Source organism: Chelonia mydas, chromosome 4, assembly GCF_015237465.2.
Source record: "Chelonia mydas isolate rCheMyd1 chromosome 4, rCheMyd1.pri.v2, whole genome shotgun sequence".
NCBI classification, from domain to species: domain Eukaryota; kingdom Metazoa; phylum Chordata; order Testudines; family Cheloniidae; genus Chelonia; species Chelonia mydas.
This window is the reverse complement of record NC_057852.1, coordinates 136,769,078-136,784,992: the sequence shown is the minus strand read 5'-3', so window position 1 is coordinate 136,784,992 and position 15,915 is coordinate 136,769,078. Positions and strand designations below refer to the sequence as shown.

At 49.7% G+C, this 15,915-nt stretch overlaps 1 protein-coding gene across 7 annotated transcripts in view; it reads right to left on the bottom strand.

The window, feature by feature from the left end:
* Positions 1-15,543, bottom strand: part of RAB11FIP5 (RAB11 family interacting protein 5) — a 126,326-nt gene extending 110,783 nt beyond the window's left edge. Inside the window, exons 1-2 of one of the 7 annotated variants that reach the window (XM_043544941.1) lie at positions 1,228-1,531; positions 655-1,197 (exon numbers count right to left, since the gene is read on the bottom strand). In XM_043544941.1, coding sequence (XP_043400876.1) covers positions 655-1,079 — 425 coding nt within the window. In that variant the 5' untranslated portion in view covers positions 1,080-1,197; positions 1,228-1,531. Of the gene's footprint in view, positions 1-654; positions 1,638-15,344 lie in introns of those variants that run through there. The other 6 variants (XR_006290282.1, XM_043544943.1, XM_037898390.2 and 3 more) reach the window with 6 other exon arrangements.
* Between the last annotated feature and the right edge of the window lie 372 nt (positions 15,544-15,915).

Genomic DNA, 15,915 nt, shown 5'->3' with positions numbered 1-15,915 from the left:
TTGCATTCAACACGACACTTTAAAAAAAAAAACAAACAAAAAAAACACTCAGCTGCCAGCCAAGCACCTGAAAGCTTTTTTGAAACCCCCTTGGCCCAGAAGGGATGGGGAGACCCCGCTGCAGCAATTTCAGCAGGAGCTGATCCAAGTCTTCCCGGTGCGGGAGGGAGCCCTGTAAAAGGCTGAACCGCACCCAGCTTCCTGTGGCGCGGGCTGCGCCATGGCCACAACATCTGGGCTCGCAACATCTGGGGCGCCGCCAGGCAGCTCCGTGCCACGCAGACCCGGGGGCCGAGGAAGTTCATGGGGGACGTTTCTTGCATGCGATTGCTTGAACTTTTCGCCCACCCCGCCCGGAGATGGGGGGGAAAGACCCATTTCCGTAGGGGTGACTCAACTCCCACGGGCTTTGCTCGGCTCAAAGGGGGGGGGGGTGTCTTAACTTTACAACCCAGCGCTAGCAGATTGCAATGCGGTAAGTGGGGCGTGCGCCCCGTGCTGGCTGCCAGCCCCTCCCAGCGGTGCAGCCTGGACGGATTTGCATGGGGGACGATGCCGTTGCAACAGGGGGGTAAATGCAATCCTCACCCCGACACCCAGCCACGCACCACGCCCAGCCCCAGGGGAAGGGGACCGATCCTGCCGGATACTCACTGGCTCCTCATGGAGCGGCTCTCCCTGAAGACCGGCTGCAGGGCCACGGTGGCTTGGCCCAGGAACTTGTCCAGGCCGATGAGCGCCCGGTGCATGACGGTGAGCACCAGCTCGCAGCCCCCCTGGCCGCGGGGGGAGCCCCCGCCCCAGTCCGCCGGCTCCCCCAGCTCCAGGGCCCCCGGGGGCAGCTCGAAGGAGCATTCCTCCTTCCACTCCGGGCTGCCCGTGCTCTTCTCCGCCACCGAGGTGCTGTACTTCTCCCGGCCCAGCTGGATGATGGTGTAGGCGTCGCTGGTGCCCGGCTTCCCCCCGCCGCCCCCTCCCTTGGTCCGCAAGCCCCGGGCCTGCAGCACGGTCACCTGGACGTGGGTGGGCAGCCAGCGCTGCGCCGGCGGCTCCGGCTCCGCCACCCGCAGCAGGGACATGGCTCCGGGCCGGGCGGGGAGGCGCGTCCCCCGCTCCCCGGGGCGCCCCTGCGGGAGGACGGGTCTCTGCGGCGCCGGCTCAGGGCCCGCGGCAAGGCAAAGCCCGGCTCCCCGGGCGAGGCTGCCGGAGCCCCGGGGGACCCGGCAGGCTCCTGGCGGGGACGCTGCAGTGCCCAGAGGGGAGAAGCTCCCCGCTGCGAGGACGATGCGATGCGGTGCGACCTCCTCGCCGGGGAAAGAGGGAGGCTCCCTGCGGCTGCAGACGCCCTGCCCGCGGCGGCGAAGTAACTTTCCTCCCCGGGAAAAAGGGGTGGTGTGAGGGGGGGGAACGGAGGCAGCAGCAAAGCAAATCCCCGGGCCGCCCTGCGCCTCCGAGTCGCTCAGCGGCTCGCACAGCTGCTGCAACCGGGCCTCGGACCGGACCCGCCCCCGCCAGGTCCAGATCCCCTCCCCCTGCTCAGGCTCCTCCTGCCGGGGCGGTGCATGCATTGGCCAGGGGCAAAGCAAACCCTCCAGCCGCTGCGCGCCTGGCCGCTCCTTCCCCAGGCCCGGGCGTGCTCTTTGCTCCGGCTCCCGAGAAGTGCAATGGAAAAGCAACGGGGAGCCCCGTGGCCCAGCCTGGGGGGAGGGCTGGACGCCAGCCTTGCCCAGCCCAAGCGTTCCCAAATCCTGAGTCAGGCTGCACGGCAATCGGGCAGGGCCAGTCGCTCCGGCTGTGTGGACACAGCACAAGTCACAGGGTGGTGAGAACAGGGAGCTGGAACTCTCTCTGGCTGGGTCTGGCGACGCTGCCAGGTGGGAGCCCAAACCCCACTGCCGTCCACACACAAATCAGCCTGGTTGGGGTCAGCAAGCGCTCAAGACCCAGATCCTAGGACCCCACTAGGAGACTGGGTCAGAGTCCAAGTCCGACTCTCCCTCGGGTCAAAGCCCAGTCATTTTGCAGTGGGAACTGGGGTTGCCAACTGTCTAATAATAGCACAAACCCAAAGACCCTTCCCTAAGGTCCCACCTCCACTCCATCCCCCTCTCTCTGTGGCTCCCTTGCTCTCATTTTCCCCAGGCTGGGGCAGGGGGGTAGGGTGCAGGAGGGGGTATGGGGTGCAAGCTCTGGAGGGAGTTTGGGTGCGGGGGGGGCAGGATGCAGGCTCTGGGCTGGGGTAGGGAGTTTGAGTGTGGGCTCTGGGAGGGAGTTTGGGTGTGGGAGGGGATGCGGGGTGCAGGCTCTGGGAGGGAGTTTGGGTGTGCGCAATGGGATGGGGGGTTGGGGTACAGGAGGGGGTGAGGGGGCAGCGCTTACCTCGGACGGCTCATGAAAGTGACCAGCACATCCCTCTGACAGCGGCTCCTAGGCGGAGGGGCCAGGGGGTCTCCGCACGCCACTGCCTGCAGGTACTGCCCCCGCAGCTTCCATTGGCCGCAGTTCCCGGCCAATGGGAGCTTTGGAGTCAGTGCTTGGGGCGAGGGCAGGGCACAGAGACCCCATGCCCCTCCCAAGGACCCAGAGGGACATGCCGACCGCTTTTGCGAGCGGCACAGAGCCAGGGCAGGTAAGGGAGCCTGCCTTAGCCCTGCTGCACCAGTGGACTGTTAGTGCTTAAAATCTCCCAGTTTGGCTGCAGTAGCCTCCAGAAGATAGAGTGTGATTCCAGGAGACTCATGGTGAAACTGGGAGGGTTGGCAACCCTAGTGTGAATGCAGGTCAACCCAAGACCAGATCAGAAGATCTGTGTGGCACAGTGTGGACACGCTAGCACGGCTGTGAGACTCAGGTCCAGCAATTGTAAACCCAGATTTGCAATACGCTCAAGCACGGGTTTGGAAACACTGACTCAACAAACGCAGGACCCACAGAACCGGGTTTAGAGTGCAGTGTAGACATACCCTATATGTGAAAGAAAGCATAGAGTCAAGTGAAGTAATCTTAAATGAACCAAACTGTACCATAGAATCACTAAGGATAGTAATTCAATGCTTGAATAATAAGAATATAGCAATACTGCAGACCACCTGACAAGGATGGTGCTAGTGACTGTGAAATGCTCAGGGAGATGAGGCTATAAAAATAAAAAACTCATTACTAATGGGGGATTTCAACTATCCCCATATTGACTGGGTACATGTCACCTCAGCATAGGATGCAGAGATAAAATTTCTTGACACCTTAAATCAAAGAATCATAGAACTGGAAGAGACCTCTAGAGGTCATCTAGGCCAGTCCCCTGCACTCAAGGCAGGACTAAGTATTATCTCTAGACCAGCCCTGACAGGTGTTTGTTCAACCTGCTCTTAAAAGTCCCTAATGATGGTGATTCCACCAGCTCCCTAGGCAATTTATTCCAGTGCTTAACCACCCTGACGGTTAGGAAGTTTTTCCTAATGTCCAACCTAAACTGCCCTTGCTGCAATTTAAGCCCACTGCTTCTTGTCCTATCCTCAGAGGTTAACAAGAACCATTTTTTCCCTCCTCCTTGTAACAACCTTTTATGTACTTGAAAACTGTTATTGTGTCCCCTCTCTGTCTTCTCTTCTCCAGATTAAACAAACCCAATTTTTTCAATCTTCCCTCATAGGTCATGTTTTCTAGACCTTTAATCATTTTTGTTGATCTTCTCTGGACTTTCTCCAATTTGTCCACATCTTTCCTGAAATGTGGTGCCCAGAACTGAACACAATACTTCTGTTGCGGCCTAATCAGCGCTGAGTAGAGCGGAAGAATTCCTTCTCGTGTCTTGCTTACAACACTCCTGCTAATACATCCCAGAATGATGTTTGCTTTTTTTGCAACGGCGTTACACTGTTGACTCATATTTAGCTTGTGATACACTATGACCCCCAGATCCCTTTCCACAGTACTCCTTCCTAGGCAGTCATTTCCCATTTTGTATGTGTGCAACTGATTGTTCCTTCCTAAGTGGAGTACTTTGCATTTGTCCTTATTGAATTTCATCCTGTTTACTTCAGACCATTTCTCCAGTTTGTCCAGATCATTTTGAATTTTAATCCTATCCTCCAAAGCACTTGCAACCTCTCCCAGCTTGGTATCGTCTGCAAACTTTATAAGTGTACTCTCTATGTCATTATTTAAATCATTGATGAAGACATTGAACAGACCCAGAACCAAACACAGAACTGATCCCTGTGGGTCCCCACTCATTATGCCCTTCCAGCATGACTGTGAACCACTGATAACTACTCTCTGGGAATGACAGGTTTCAGAGTAACAGCCGTGTTAGTCTGTATTCGCAAAAAGAAAAGGAGGACTTGTGGCACCTTAGAGACTAACCAATTTATTTGAGCATGAGCTTTCGTGAGCTACAGCTCACTTCATCGGATGCATACTGTGGAAACTGCAGAAGACATTATACACACAGAGACCATGAAACAATACCTCCTCCCACCCCACTCTCCTGCTGGTAATAGCTTATCTAAAGTGATCATCAAGTTGGGCCATTTCCAGCACAAATCCAGGTTTTCTCACCCTCCGCCCTCCCACAAACAAACTCACTCTCTTGCTGGTAATAGCCCATCCAAAGTGACCACTGTCTTCACAATGCGTATGATAATCAAGGTGGGCCATTTCCTGCAGAAATCCAGGTTCTCTCACCCCCTCACCCCCCTCCAAAAACCACACACACAAACTCACTCTCCTGCTGGTAATAGCCTATCCAAAGTGACCACTCTCCTTACAACCTGCATGAAAATCAAAGTGGGCCATTTCCAGCACAAATCCAGGTTTTCTCACTCCCCCACCCCCATACTCACACAAACTCACTCTCCTGCTGGTAATAGCTCATCCGAAGTGACCACTCCCCCTACAATGTGCATGATAATCAAGGTGGGCCATTTCCAGCACAAATCCAGGTTTTCTCACCCCCCCCCCACACAAACTCACTCTCCTGCTGGCAATAGCTCATCCAAACTGACCACTCTCCCCACACTGTGCATGACAATCAAGGTGGGCCACTTCCAGCATAAATCCAAGTTTAACCAGAACGTCGGGGGGGGGGAGGAAAAAACAAGGGGAAATAGGCTACCTTGCATAATGACTTAGCCACTCCCAGTCTCTATTTAAGCCTAAATTAAGAGTATCCAATTTGCAAATGAATTCCAATTCAGCAGTTTCTCGCTGGACTCTGGATTTGAAGTTTTTTTGTTGTAAGATAGCGACCTTCATGTCTCTGATTGCGTGACCAGAGAGATTGAAGTGTTCTCCGACTGGTTTATGAATGTTATAATTCTTGACATCTGATTTGTGTCCATTTATTCTTTTACGTAGAGACTGTCCAGTTTGACCAATGTACATGGCAGAGGGGCATTGCTGGCACATGATGGCATATATCACATTGGTGGATGTGCAGGTGAACGAGCCTCTGATAGTGTGGCTGATGTGATTAGGCCCTGTGATGGTGTCCCCTGAATAGATATGTGGGCACAGTTGGCAACGGGCTTTGTTGCAAGGATAGGTTCCTGGGTTAGTGGTTCTGTTGTGTGGTATGTGGTTGTTGGTGAGTATTCGCTTCAGGTTGGGGGGTTGTCTGTAGGCAAGGACTGGCCTGTCTCCCAAGATTTGTGAGAGTGTTGGGTCATCCTTCAGGATAGGTTGTAGATCCTTAATAATGCGTTGGAGGGGTTTTAGTTGGGGGCTGAAGGTGACAGCTAGTGGCGTTCTGTTATTTTCTTTGTTAGGCCTGTCCTGTAGTAGGTGACTTCTGGGAACTCTTCTGGCTCTATCAATCTGTTTCTTCACTTCCGCAGCTGGGTATTGTAGTTGTAAGAATGCTTGATAGAGATCTTGTAGGTGTTTGTCTCTGTCTGAGGGATTGGAGCAAATGCGGTTGTATCGCAGAGCTTGGCTGTAGACGATGGATCGTGTGGTGTGGTCAGGGTGAAAGCTGGAGGCATGGAGATAGGAATAGCGGTCAGTAGGTTTCCGGTATAGGGTGGTGTTTATGTGACCATTGTTTATTAGCACCGTAGTGTCCAGGAAGTGGATCTCTTGTGTGGACTGGACCAAGCTGAGGTTGATGGTGGGATGGAAATTGTTGAAATCATGGTGGAATTCCTCAAGGGCTTCTTTTCCATGGGTCCAGATGATGAAGATGTCATCAATATAGCGCAAGTAGAGTAGGGGCGTTAGGGGACGAGAGCTGAGGAAGCGTTGTTCTAAATCAGCCATAAAAATGTTGGCATACTGTGGGGCCATGCGGGTACCCATAGCAGTGCCGCTGATCTGAAGGTATACATTGTCCCCAAATGTAAAATAGTTATGGGTAAGGACAAACTCTGGGAATGATTTTCCAACTAGTTATGCACCCACCTTGTAGTAGCTCCATCTAGGTTGTATTTCCCTAGTTTGTTAATGACTGCTTCTTGGAGCAGCTAGTCCTGGAACCCACAAGGGGAGAGGCAATTCTTGATTTAGTCCCAAGTGGAGCACAGGATCTGGTCCAAGAAGTGAATATAGCTGAACCATTTGGTAATAGTGACCATACCAAAATAAAATCTAATGCCCCAGGGGCTGGGAGGGAGGGCACCAAAGCAGCCCACCGTGGTAGCATTTAATTTCAGAAAGGAGAACACCACAAAAATGAGGAAGTTAGTTAAACAGACATTAAAAGGTACAGTGCCAAAACTGAAATCCCTGTAAGCTGCATGGAAACTTTTTAAAGACATCATATTAGAGGTTCAATTTAAATGTATACCCCAAATTAAAAATCATAGTTACAGGACCAGAAAAAAAATGCCACCCTATCTAAACAACAGAGTAAAAGAGGTGGTTAGAGGCAAAAAGGCATCCTTTAAAAATTGGAAGTGAAATCCTACTGAGGAAAATAGAAAGGGGCATAAATTCTGGCAAGTGAAGTGTGAAAGTATAATTAGGCAGACCAAAAAAGAACGTAAAGAGCAACTAGCAAAAGACACAACAACTAACAGGGAAAAAAATTTAAGTACATCAGAAGCAGGAAGACTTCCAAACAATCAGTGGGACCTCCAGATGATGGCGATGCTAAAGGAGCACTCAGGGAAAATAAGGCCATTGCAGAGAAGCTAAATGAGTTCTTTGTATCAGTCTTCACTGTAGAGAATGTGAGGGAGATTCCAACATCTAAGCCATTCGTTTCTGGTGACAAATCTGAGGAACTGTCCCAGACTGAGGTGTCATTAGAGGAGGTTTTGGAACAAATTGATATATTAAACAGTAATAAGTCACCAGGACCAGATAGTATTCACCCAAGAATTCTGAAGGAACTCAAATGTGAAATTGCAGAAATACTAACTGTGGTATGTAATCTATCATTTAAATCAGCTTCCGTACCAAATGACTGGAGGATAGCTATTGTGACACCAATTTTTAAAAAAGGCTCCAGGAGCAACCCTCGCAATTACAGGCCTGTAATCCTAACTTCAGTACCAGGCAAAGTGGTTGAAACTATAGTAAACAGAATTATCAGACACATAGATGAATACGGTATTTTGGGGAAGAGTCAACATGGTTTTTGTAAAGGGAAATCATGCCTCACCAATCTGCTAAAATTCTTTGTGGGGGTCAACCAGCATGTGGACAAGGGTGATCTAGTGGATAGAGTGTATTTAGATTTTCAGAAAGACTTTGACAAGGTCCCTCACCAAAGGCTCTTAAGCAAAGTAAGCTGTGATGCGATAAGAGGGAACGTCCTCTCATGGATCAGTAACTGGTTAAACTATAGGAAACAAAGGGTAGGAATAAATGGTCAGTTTTCAGAATGGAGACAGGAAAATAGTGGTGTCCCCCAGGGGTCTGTACTGGGCCCAGTCCTATTCAAGATATTCATAAATGATCTGGAAAAGGGGGTGAACAGTGAGGTGGCAAAATTTGCAGATGATACAAAACCACCCAAGACAGTTCAGTTCAAAGCAGATTGCGAAGAGCTACAAAGGGATCTCACAAAACTGGGTGACTGGGGAACAAAATGGCAGATGAAATTCAATGTTGATAAATGCAAAGTAATGCACATTGGAAAACATTAACCCAACTACACATATAAAATGATGGGGTCTAAATTAGCTGTTGCCACTCAAGAAAGAGACCTTGGAGTCATTGTGGATAGTTCTCTGGAAACATCCACTCAATGTGCAGCGGCCATCAAAAAATCAAAGAATGTTGGGAATCATTAGGAAAGGGACAGGCAAAATAGCCTATTGCCTCTATATAAATCCATGGTAGGCCCACATCTTGAATGCTGCCTACAGATCTGGTTGCCCCATCTCAAAAAGAGATATACTGGAATTGTAAAAGGTATAGAAAAGGACAACAGCTTTCATATGAGAACAGATTAATAAGACTGGAACGTTGAGGTTGCAAAGCCATGTACTCAAATGTTTAGAAATGCCAGAATAAAGGTTCCATGCAGTCTTCGTTCAGGCTCCTGCTGCCTAAGCACTGTGATTAAGGATACGATTTAGTCACAGAAGTCACAGATTCTGTGACTTTACCAGACCTTTGTGACCGTGACTTCTTTGGCTTTTGCTATCAGTGGCTGTGGCCAGGACAGGAGGCGGAGCTGTTCCCCCACCCATAGTAATTTCATTCCTCCTTCCACCCCCCCCCCCCAGTTATTTTTAGTAAAAGTCACAGAGAGGTCACAGGTTTCAGAGTAATAGCCGTGTTAGTCTGTATTCGCAAAAAGAAGTGAGCTGTAGCTCACGAAAGCTTATGCTCAAATAAATTGGTTAGTCTCTAGAGAGGTCACAGGCTCCCGTGATTTTTTGTTTATTGCCCGCAAGCTGTCCGTGACTTTTACTAAAAATAACCATGACAAAATCGTGACCTTAACTATGATACATTCTGTATGTGATCATGTAATTACTGTTTTTTCGACTACTTATTTTGTCTTTTCCTAGATCTTTTTAAAACTGAAAAAACCAGCTATTCCAGCATGTGGAATCATCTCGACCCCAAACAAGTTATCAGCAGGATTGGCGCCTTTAGATCCATAGCACTGACCTCTGCAGCTAACAGAGTACCTGATAGCGGACCAAGACCCTCTCTTGTGGGCGTTCACTTTCCCCCATGGGTTTCACAGCTAGCCAGCAGAGAAACACTGAAACGTGGGAATCGTGGGTTCTATTCCCGGTTGTGGAAGGGAGTGTGTCCTAGTGATGATAGACCCTTCTTTCACCACACACCTCCAGCCTCCCCTTTCAGCCCCTGCCACTGTCACAGTTCCTGAGGTAACTGCACCTCTGATCCCATTATGACTTTCCTGAGGAAACGCCACTTATGTGCAGGTCTCTAGACGCTACGTTTTCCAGGGTGGAGTCCCACAATTCTCTTCCTCGAAACCAAGGATCTAGGCTGTGATCCCCTCAGCAAATCTCACAATAATTCAGCACAGGCAGCCTCTTCCCTCAGGGCAAGGACAGGGTTAACCAATGGCCAGACAGCTTCCACAAAGTATTGTTTATACAGAATAAAAGCATGACAGAGAAAACAGATCTGAAAAACAATACACAGCTTCACCGCATGTCCAGCTCCCCAGATGGCACCCACCTTCCACATGCAGACCCTCATGGGTTTCAAAGGATCACTTTGGATCCTCTTGCAGGGCCTGCCCTGGTCAGTCTTATGGCAGTTCTTGGATTGGGAGTGAGCGTCCTCCCTCCCTATAACAGGCTGGTCACTTTATACAGCTTTCAGTTCTTTCTTTGCTAGGCCTCTTGAATCAGGTCAGACCAATCTGTGCAATTTCCCCATTCTCCAGATCGGTTACCTGCCTAGGGATTTGCGTGAATTACGCCCTAGTGATTTCAGTTCCAGCAGGAAACACCTTTTACGGCCCCCCGGAGCCAGAAAACAATCCCTAGCCATGCAGATTCAGTTCTGTTCTGTACAGGTTCTCATACCACACTCACTGTAATATCTGAGCACCTCCCAGTCATGCATTAAACAAGGAGACAGATACATGTAACAATGCTAATGTTTATACCATAGTCTTTGAATATTCCATGTGTCCACTGAATCTGTCACAAACCCCTTCCCCGCTCCTCCGAGCTGATATCTGCCCTTATCTCTCTCCCCACAGCATGCTTCTGCTTCCCAGCTTATCTTCAGTCCTAATCATAGGCACCGACTCCAGGGCTGGAGCACCCACTGGCAGCCGCCCTATCTGCACCTCCCAGTGCCTCCCGCCTGCCGCAGATCAGCTGTTCCACAGTGTGCAGGAGGTGCTGGGAGGGAGGGGGAGGAGCGAGGGCAGGATGCACAAGGGCAAGGGGACGGGAAAAGGCAGGGCAGGGGTGGGAAGAGGCGGGATGGGGGTGAGGCCTTGGGGGAAGGGATGGTGTGGGGGCAGGGCCTGGGGAGGAGCCCCCCACGGCACATTAGAAAGTTGGCACCTATGCTCCTATTCCCCAGCCCCCACCTCCCACACCTCCACATTCCAGCCTGCCAGTGTCCTTGTTCTCGGGACAGCACAGGAGAAACTATCCCATTGCTCTCGGTTCCTGTGTCTGGTGATAAAGCAAGCACTGGATGTCAGAAGGAGCAATTGATGAGAAAACCCTGCTCAGCCCCTGCAGTCCACTGTGGGGATGGCACATGCATGGTCCACTCGGCAGGTAGGAGCTGTGAGGGACTGGAGCGTGCTCAGTGCAGATGAAAACTTCAGAGGATTTAGCTGTCAAATTCTAACAAGCCTATCCTGAGCATGTGTGAAATGAGATCTTTTCAGACACTTATAACTTGACCAAATTTGGGTGGATTCTCACAAGACCAGCAAAAGACTCACCCCTGACACCAAGGCAGCTCCTCTGCCAAATTTAAACTCCCTACTCCAAAGCATGGAAATGCTAGAGCTTCTCCATGAAACATACGGAGCGGCCTGGAAGGGATCTCCAGAGTCATTGTCTCCAGTCCCCTGCTATCGCAGACAAGCCTGTCATATCACCCCGTTCAGAAATTTATCAAGCTCCCTCTTAAAACTAGTTGGGTTGTTTGCCCCCACTACTCCCTTTGGGATGCTGTTGTGGAGTCTCCCTCTTCTGATGGTGAGAAACCTTCTTCTAATTTCCAGCCTCAATTTACTCCTAGCTAGTTTATTCCCATTTATTCCTATGCCCACACTGTCCTTAACTTTAGTAGCTCTTCTCCCTCCCTGGTGTTTATGCCACTGATGGAGTTGAAAAGAGCCTTTTATTATATTTTATTTTTTTGTTAGGCTAAACAAGCCAAGCTCTTTTAGTCTCCTCTCATAAGATCATTCTCCTGATCATCCTAGTAGTCCTTCTCTGCACCTGTTCCACTTCCATTTTGCCTTTCTTGAACATGGCTGATCAGAATTGTACAGTATTCCAGATGGGGTCTTACCAGTGCCTTGGCATTCCTACTTCCCTATCTCTACTAGAAATATCTTGTTTGATACATCCTAGGTTGTACAACTAAACAGTTAGACCGATTTTTTTTAACATAGACAAAACAGTGTATTTTCCCCTAAGCTTGTTCTGGAATTGTTGAAGTGTTTTAGCTGAAACTGTAATAAAATAAAACAAAATAAATAAATGCATAAATCAGTCTGATCCAGACATCCAGCATGGAAAATTTCAGGCCAAACATTTAAAATTTGGAAAAATTATAAGCAACTGAAAACAGGGTCTTAGAATGGGAAGTGTTAGGCAACCCTAACTGTAGGGATCACTCCCAGCTCCACCTATAATAGAAATTGCCCATGCCCAAGCACTGATGCCCTGCCGATTATTTATGTGACCCCCAATTGCACAGCCTGGCTCTGTCCTTTCTATGGTTAGACCACAGACAGGTTTATGAGGCTGCGACTGGCTTTGAGCCAACAGAGCTGTGTCTTGCTGAGGCAGTGAGGTGTACATTTTTGGGTCAGAAGATCCAGAATCCAACCCTGGAGCCGCTGACCCAGCCAGGGTCACGGTGGAACATTTCAGATTACAAAAGCAAAATGCAATACAATCATCTTACCCCACCCACCAGCAGCACATAGTCAGACTAACTACATCTGGTCAGTGTGTTGCCATCTCGGCACCTCCCTTTGGGTAACTCGAGGCTGGAGCTGGAGGTGTAATTCCCAGCTCAGGTAGCCATACCTGTGTGAGCTTTGATTGAGCTAGTGCGCGAAAAAGAGCAGGGTAGCTGTGGCTGCCCGGGTTGGGGATGGACTGGCTGCCCTAAATACAATCCTGTCTGGACCCCGAGGTATGACTTGGGATGGCTAGCCTGTCTCACCACTCACGCTGCCATGGCTACCCATCAGTCTGTTAGCCTGCTGGCTCAATCAAAGCTAGTACGGGCAAGGCTACTTGAGCTGGAAATCAACCTCCAGCCCTGGCGTACGCATACCCTTTGATTCCCGCTGGCTCATGAATTCTACCCTCCATCTCCCTCTGGGGTACTTTTATGACCCCAATTATAGTCTCCAAGTGCCTGTATCTCCCTAGGGCAGGGAAGTTCTTAAGACCCCAGTAGGACTTCCTCCTAAAGAAATATTTGAAGAAAGACAACTAGATATCAGAGATAAGTAGCAATGAATTCTCAAAGGGCTGCACCCAGGAGGCTGTGTACACTTACCCAGGCTCAGAATGCTCCTTTGAAGCGGCCCTGCAGCTGTTAGAATGCCCCAAAGGCAAAGTGCGGGGAAGTTACTCCAGGCATGTATCAGAAACTTAGATGAGCATGTTGCATAGGAGGCAGATGTGCCAGGATTACTTTTCTCTGAAAACTACAGAGTTTTGGCCATTTTAACAGATCTACTTGGAAACTCGAGCTATCTCCTGATTTTCCTGAAGTTGGGCTCAAGCCCCAGTGTATGTGTATGGGATTGATATCAGAGAGCACTCTGACAGGTTTCAGAGTAGCAGCCGTGTTAGGCTGTATCCGCAAAAAGAAAAGGAGGACTTGTGGCACCTTAGAGACTAACCAATTTATTTGAGCATAAGCTGAGCTGTAGCTCACGAAAGCTTATGCTCAAATAAATTTGTTAGTCTCTAAGGTGCCACAAGTCCTCCTTTTCTTTTTGCAGAGAGCAATCTGTGTGTGTTAAGAAATAGCCTTGATACTACAGTGTGTCAAAGTCATCTCCTGTCTGCCTAATACCTCCCATCACTTAGATTCTCCCATATTCACATTCCCCGGACTGTCTTGCAGGATATGATGCTAAGCAAACTTTTCGATTTCTTTTTAATATTCACACCTCTCAGCTTTCTCCTTTCACCCTACTCAGCTTTCGAATTGGTGATGAGAACTTCTTGCTGTTTTCTGTAGCTGTTACCTGAGGTCACAGAGCAAATATTTTGGCAGGGGGGAAAAGTGGAAATGCGTTTTGTGTACACCCTTAAAACAAAGCACATGCATAAGTGTTTGCAGGACGGAGACCTTCAGATGTACAGCCCTTCTAAGTTCACCGCTACAGAATTGTTTTCAATGGCTTGATTTTCTGCATTGCTTTCCCCCATGTGGGGGGTATGGAGGGAGAGGGAATTTAAGGCTCATTAAATTAGGAGTAGGAACCATCCTTTACCGTATTCCTGCAACATCACCGTAAAAGAGTAGGAACAATATTGGAAATACAGCATGCACAGTTTCAATTAGTTTATGTACAGCATATGAAACCTGACAGACATTCTACGCTCCTTACTGATGAATGCAGTTTTCTCAGTTTGCTACAGAAGAACTTTAAAATGGAAAGGCACACGCTTTTGACGGTTTTGCTTGAATTTACGCAACTATAAGAAGATGCATGCACATTTTCTGTATGGGTTTTTGTCAACGGATGTTGGCAGGTAGGATGATAGCCATGTGGCCTAATGGATAGAGCACTGGCCTGGGACTCAGGAGACCTGGGTTGTATCTCTGGTTGTCCCACTGTACTGCTGGGTGGCCTTGGGCAAGTCACTTTGCTGCCGTGTGCCTCAGTTTCCCCATCTGTAAAATGGGGATAGAAGACACTGACCTCCTCTGTAAAGTGCTCTGTGATCTACTGATGAGAAGTGCTATATAAGAGCTAGGCATTATTATAAAGATTAAAGGAGGTTTGCCAGGGCGGAATGACAATGTCTAAACACGGACTGTACAACAGCGTTGCTTGTGATGGTAGGAGGCAGGGCTCAGCAACCCTGGGACTCATTTCTGGTTTTTGTCTTATGTTCCTAAAAGTTCATGCTTCAGGGTTTCAGCTGCCACCTGCAGGGGTCAGGAAGGGATATTTTCCACCCAATGTATTAATCTCCTTGAAGCATCAGTTTGGCCATGGCTGGAGATGGGACATTGGGCGGGGAGGGCCAGCGCTCTGAGGTGGCACAGAGCGTTTCGTCTCTCAGGTGCTTGCCTGGCTGGTTCTTGCTCACATGCTCGGGGACTAACTGGTCACCAGGGAGCGGAAAGAAATTTTCCCCACATCCGATTGGCAGTGACCCTGGGGGGTTTTCACCTTCCCCTGCAGCATGGGGCATGGGTCACTTGCCAGGATTATCTGGGTATATCCCACTTAATCATTTTCCTGCCATTGTGGAGGTCTCGGGCATCGATGCCCCTCAGTGCCTCCTATTCTCTGCCTGTGCACATAACAATCTAGTCTCCAGTGGGCTGTAAGACTTTGATACACAGGAGGTCAGACACGGGCGCTGGAACGGGGGAGGCAGAGGGCCACGGCCCCATCACTTTTTACTGGCTGTACACGCGAGCGACGGCAGGAAGGGGCCAAGAGGAGCGAATGGGCGGCGGGGTCTCGGGGTCGTGGTGATGCCATATCAAACCAAGCTAATGTCCTTTGACAGAGGAACAAGCTTTGGGGTTGTGGGGTGTGCGATAGGGTGCACTCATCTCCTGAGTGCCTCCTAGTGGCTGGGGTATGGTACTGCACACTTGTACTGGTCCTGGTGTCCCTTGTATGTTGCCAACTTCGCTAGGCAGGTCTTCAGCGGCCCAGCCCTCAATCAAAAATGGACAAACCCTGGCCAGGTTAGCAAAAGTCCAGCAAAACTATCTGCCTTCACCAGGGTCTTCAGCCCTGTTTCTGGGCCCTTTAAACCTAGCCCCTTTTGCTGGGCTTCTAAATTAGCTGTGTCCCCTTTCTGGGGCTTAGCCCACTCCAGCACTGGCTGGAGGGAGACCCAGGCCCACCCACAACTCTGGGTCCCAACCCAGGGACCCTATAAGCAGCAGCCATGTACTGCTGCTTCCCGTTCCCTGTTGCTGTTCTCTGGGTCTTTCCTCACATAGCCCCCTTATCTTTACCCCTCAAATCTCAGCCAGGAACTGACCTGCTCATGCCCTGCAGCTCCTTTTATCTGCGTCAGCTAGGCTCTGATTAGCTGTTTCCATGAGGCCTGTCTAGGCAGGCCTGGAGGACCCACGTCTGCTGCACCTTCCTGGTGCGGGCTGTGGTAAGACCACAGGGTCTCTAGCCCAGGGCCATGAAAGGCCTGGTGCACCCTGTTATGGGAGAAGCAGTAGATGTGACCAATCTCAACTTTAGCAGGGCTCTTGATACTGTCTCACATGACTTTCTCATAAACAAACGAGAGAAATATAGCCTCGGTGGAGCTACTATAAGGCGGGTGCACAACTGGTTGGAAAACATACTCAGAGAGTAGTTATCAGTGGTTCACAGCCAAGCAAAAAGGGCCCCGCAGGGATCTGTCCGAGGTCTGGTTCTATTTGATAGCTTCATAAATGACTTGGATAACGGCTTAGAGTGTACATTTATAAAGTTTGCGGACGATACCAAGCTGGGAGGGGTTGCAAGTGCTGTGGAGGACAGGATTAGAATTCAAAATGATCTTGAAAACCAGTAAGTACAAATGCAAAGTACTCCACTTAGGAAGGAATAAT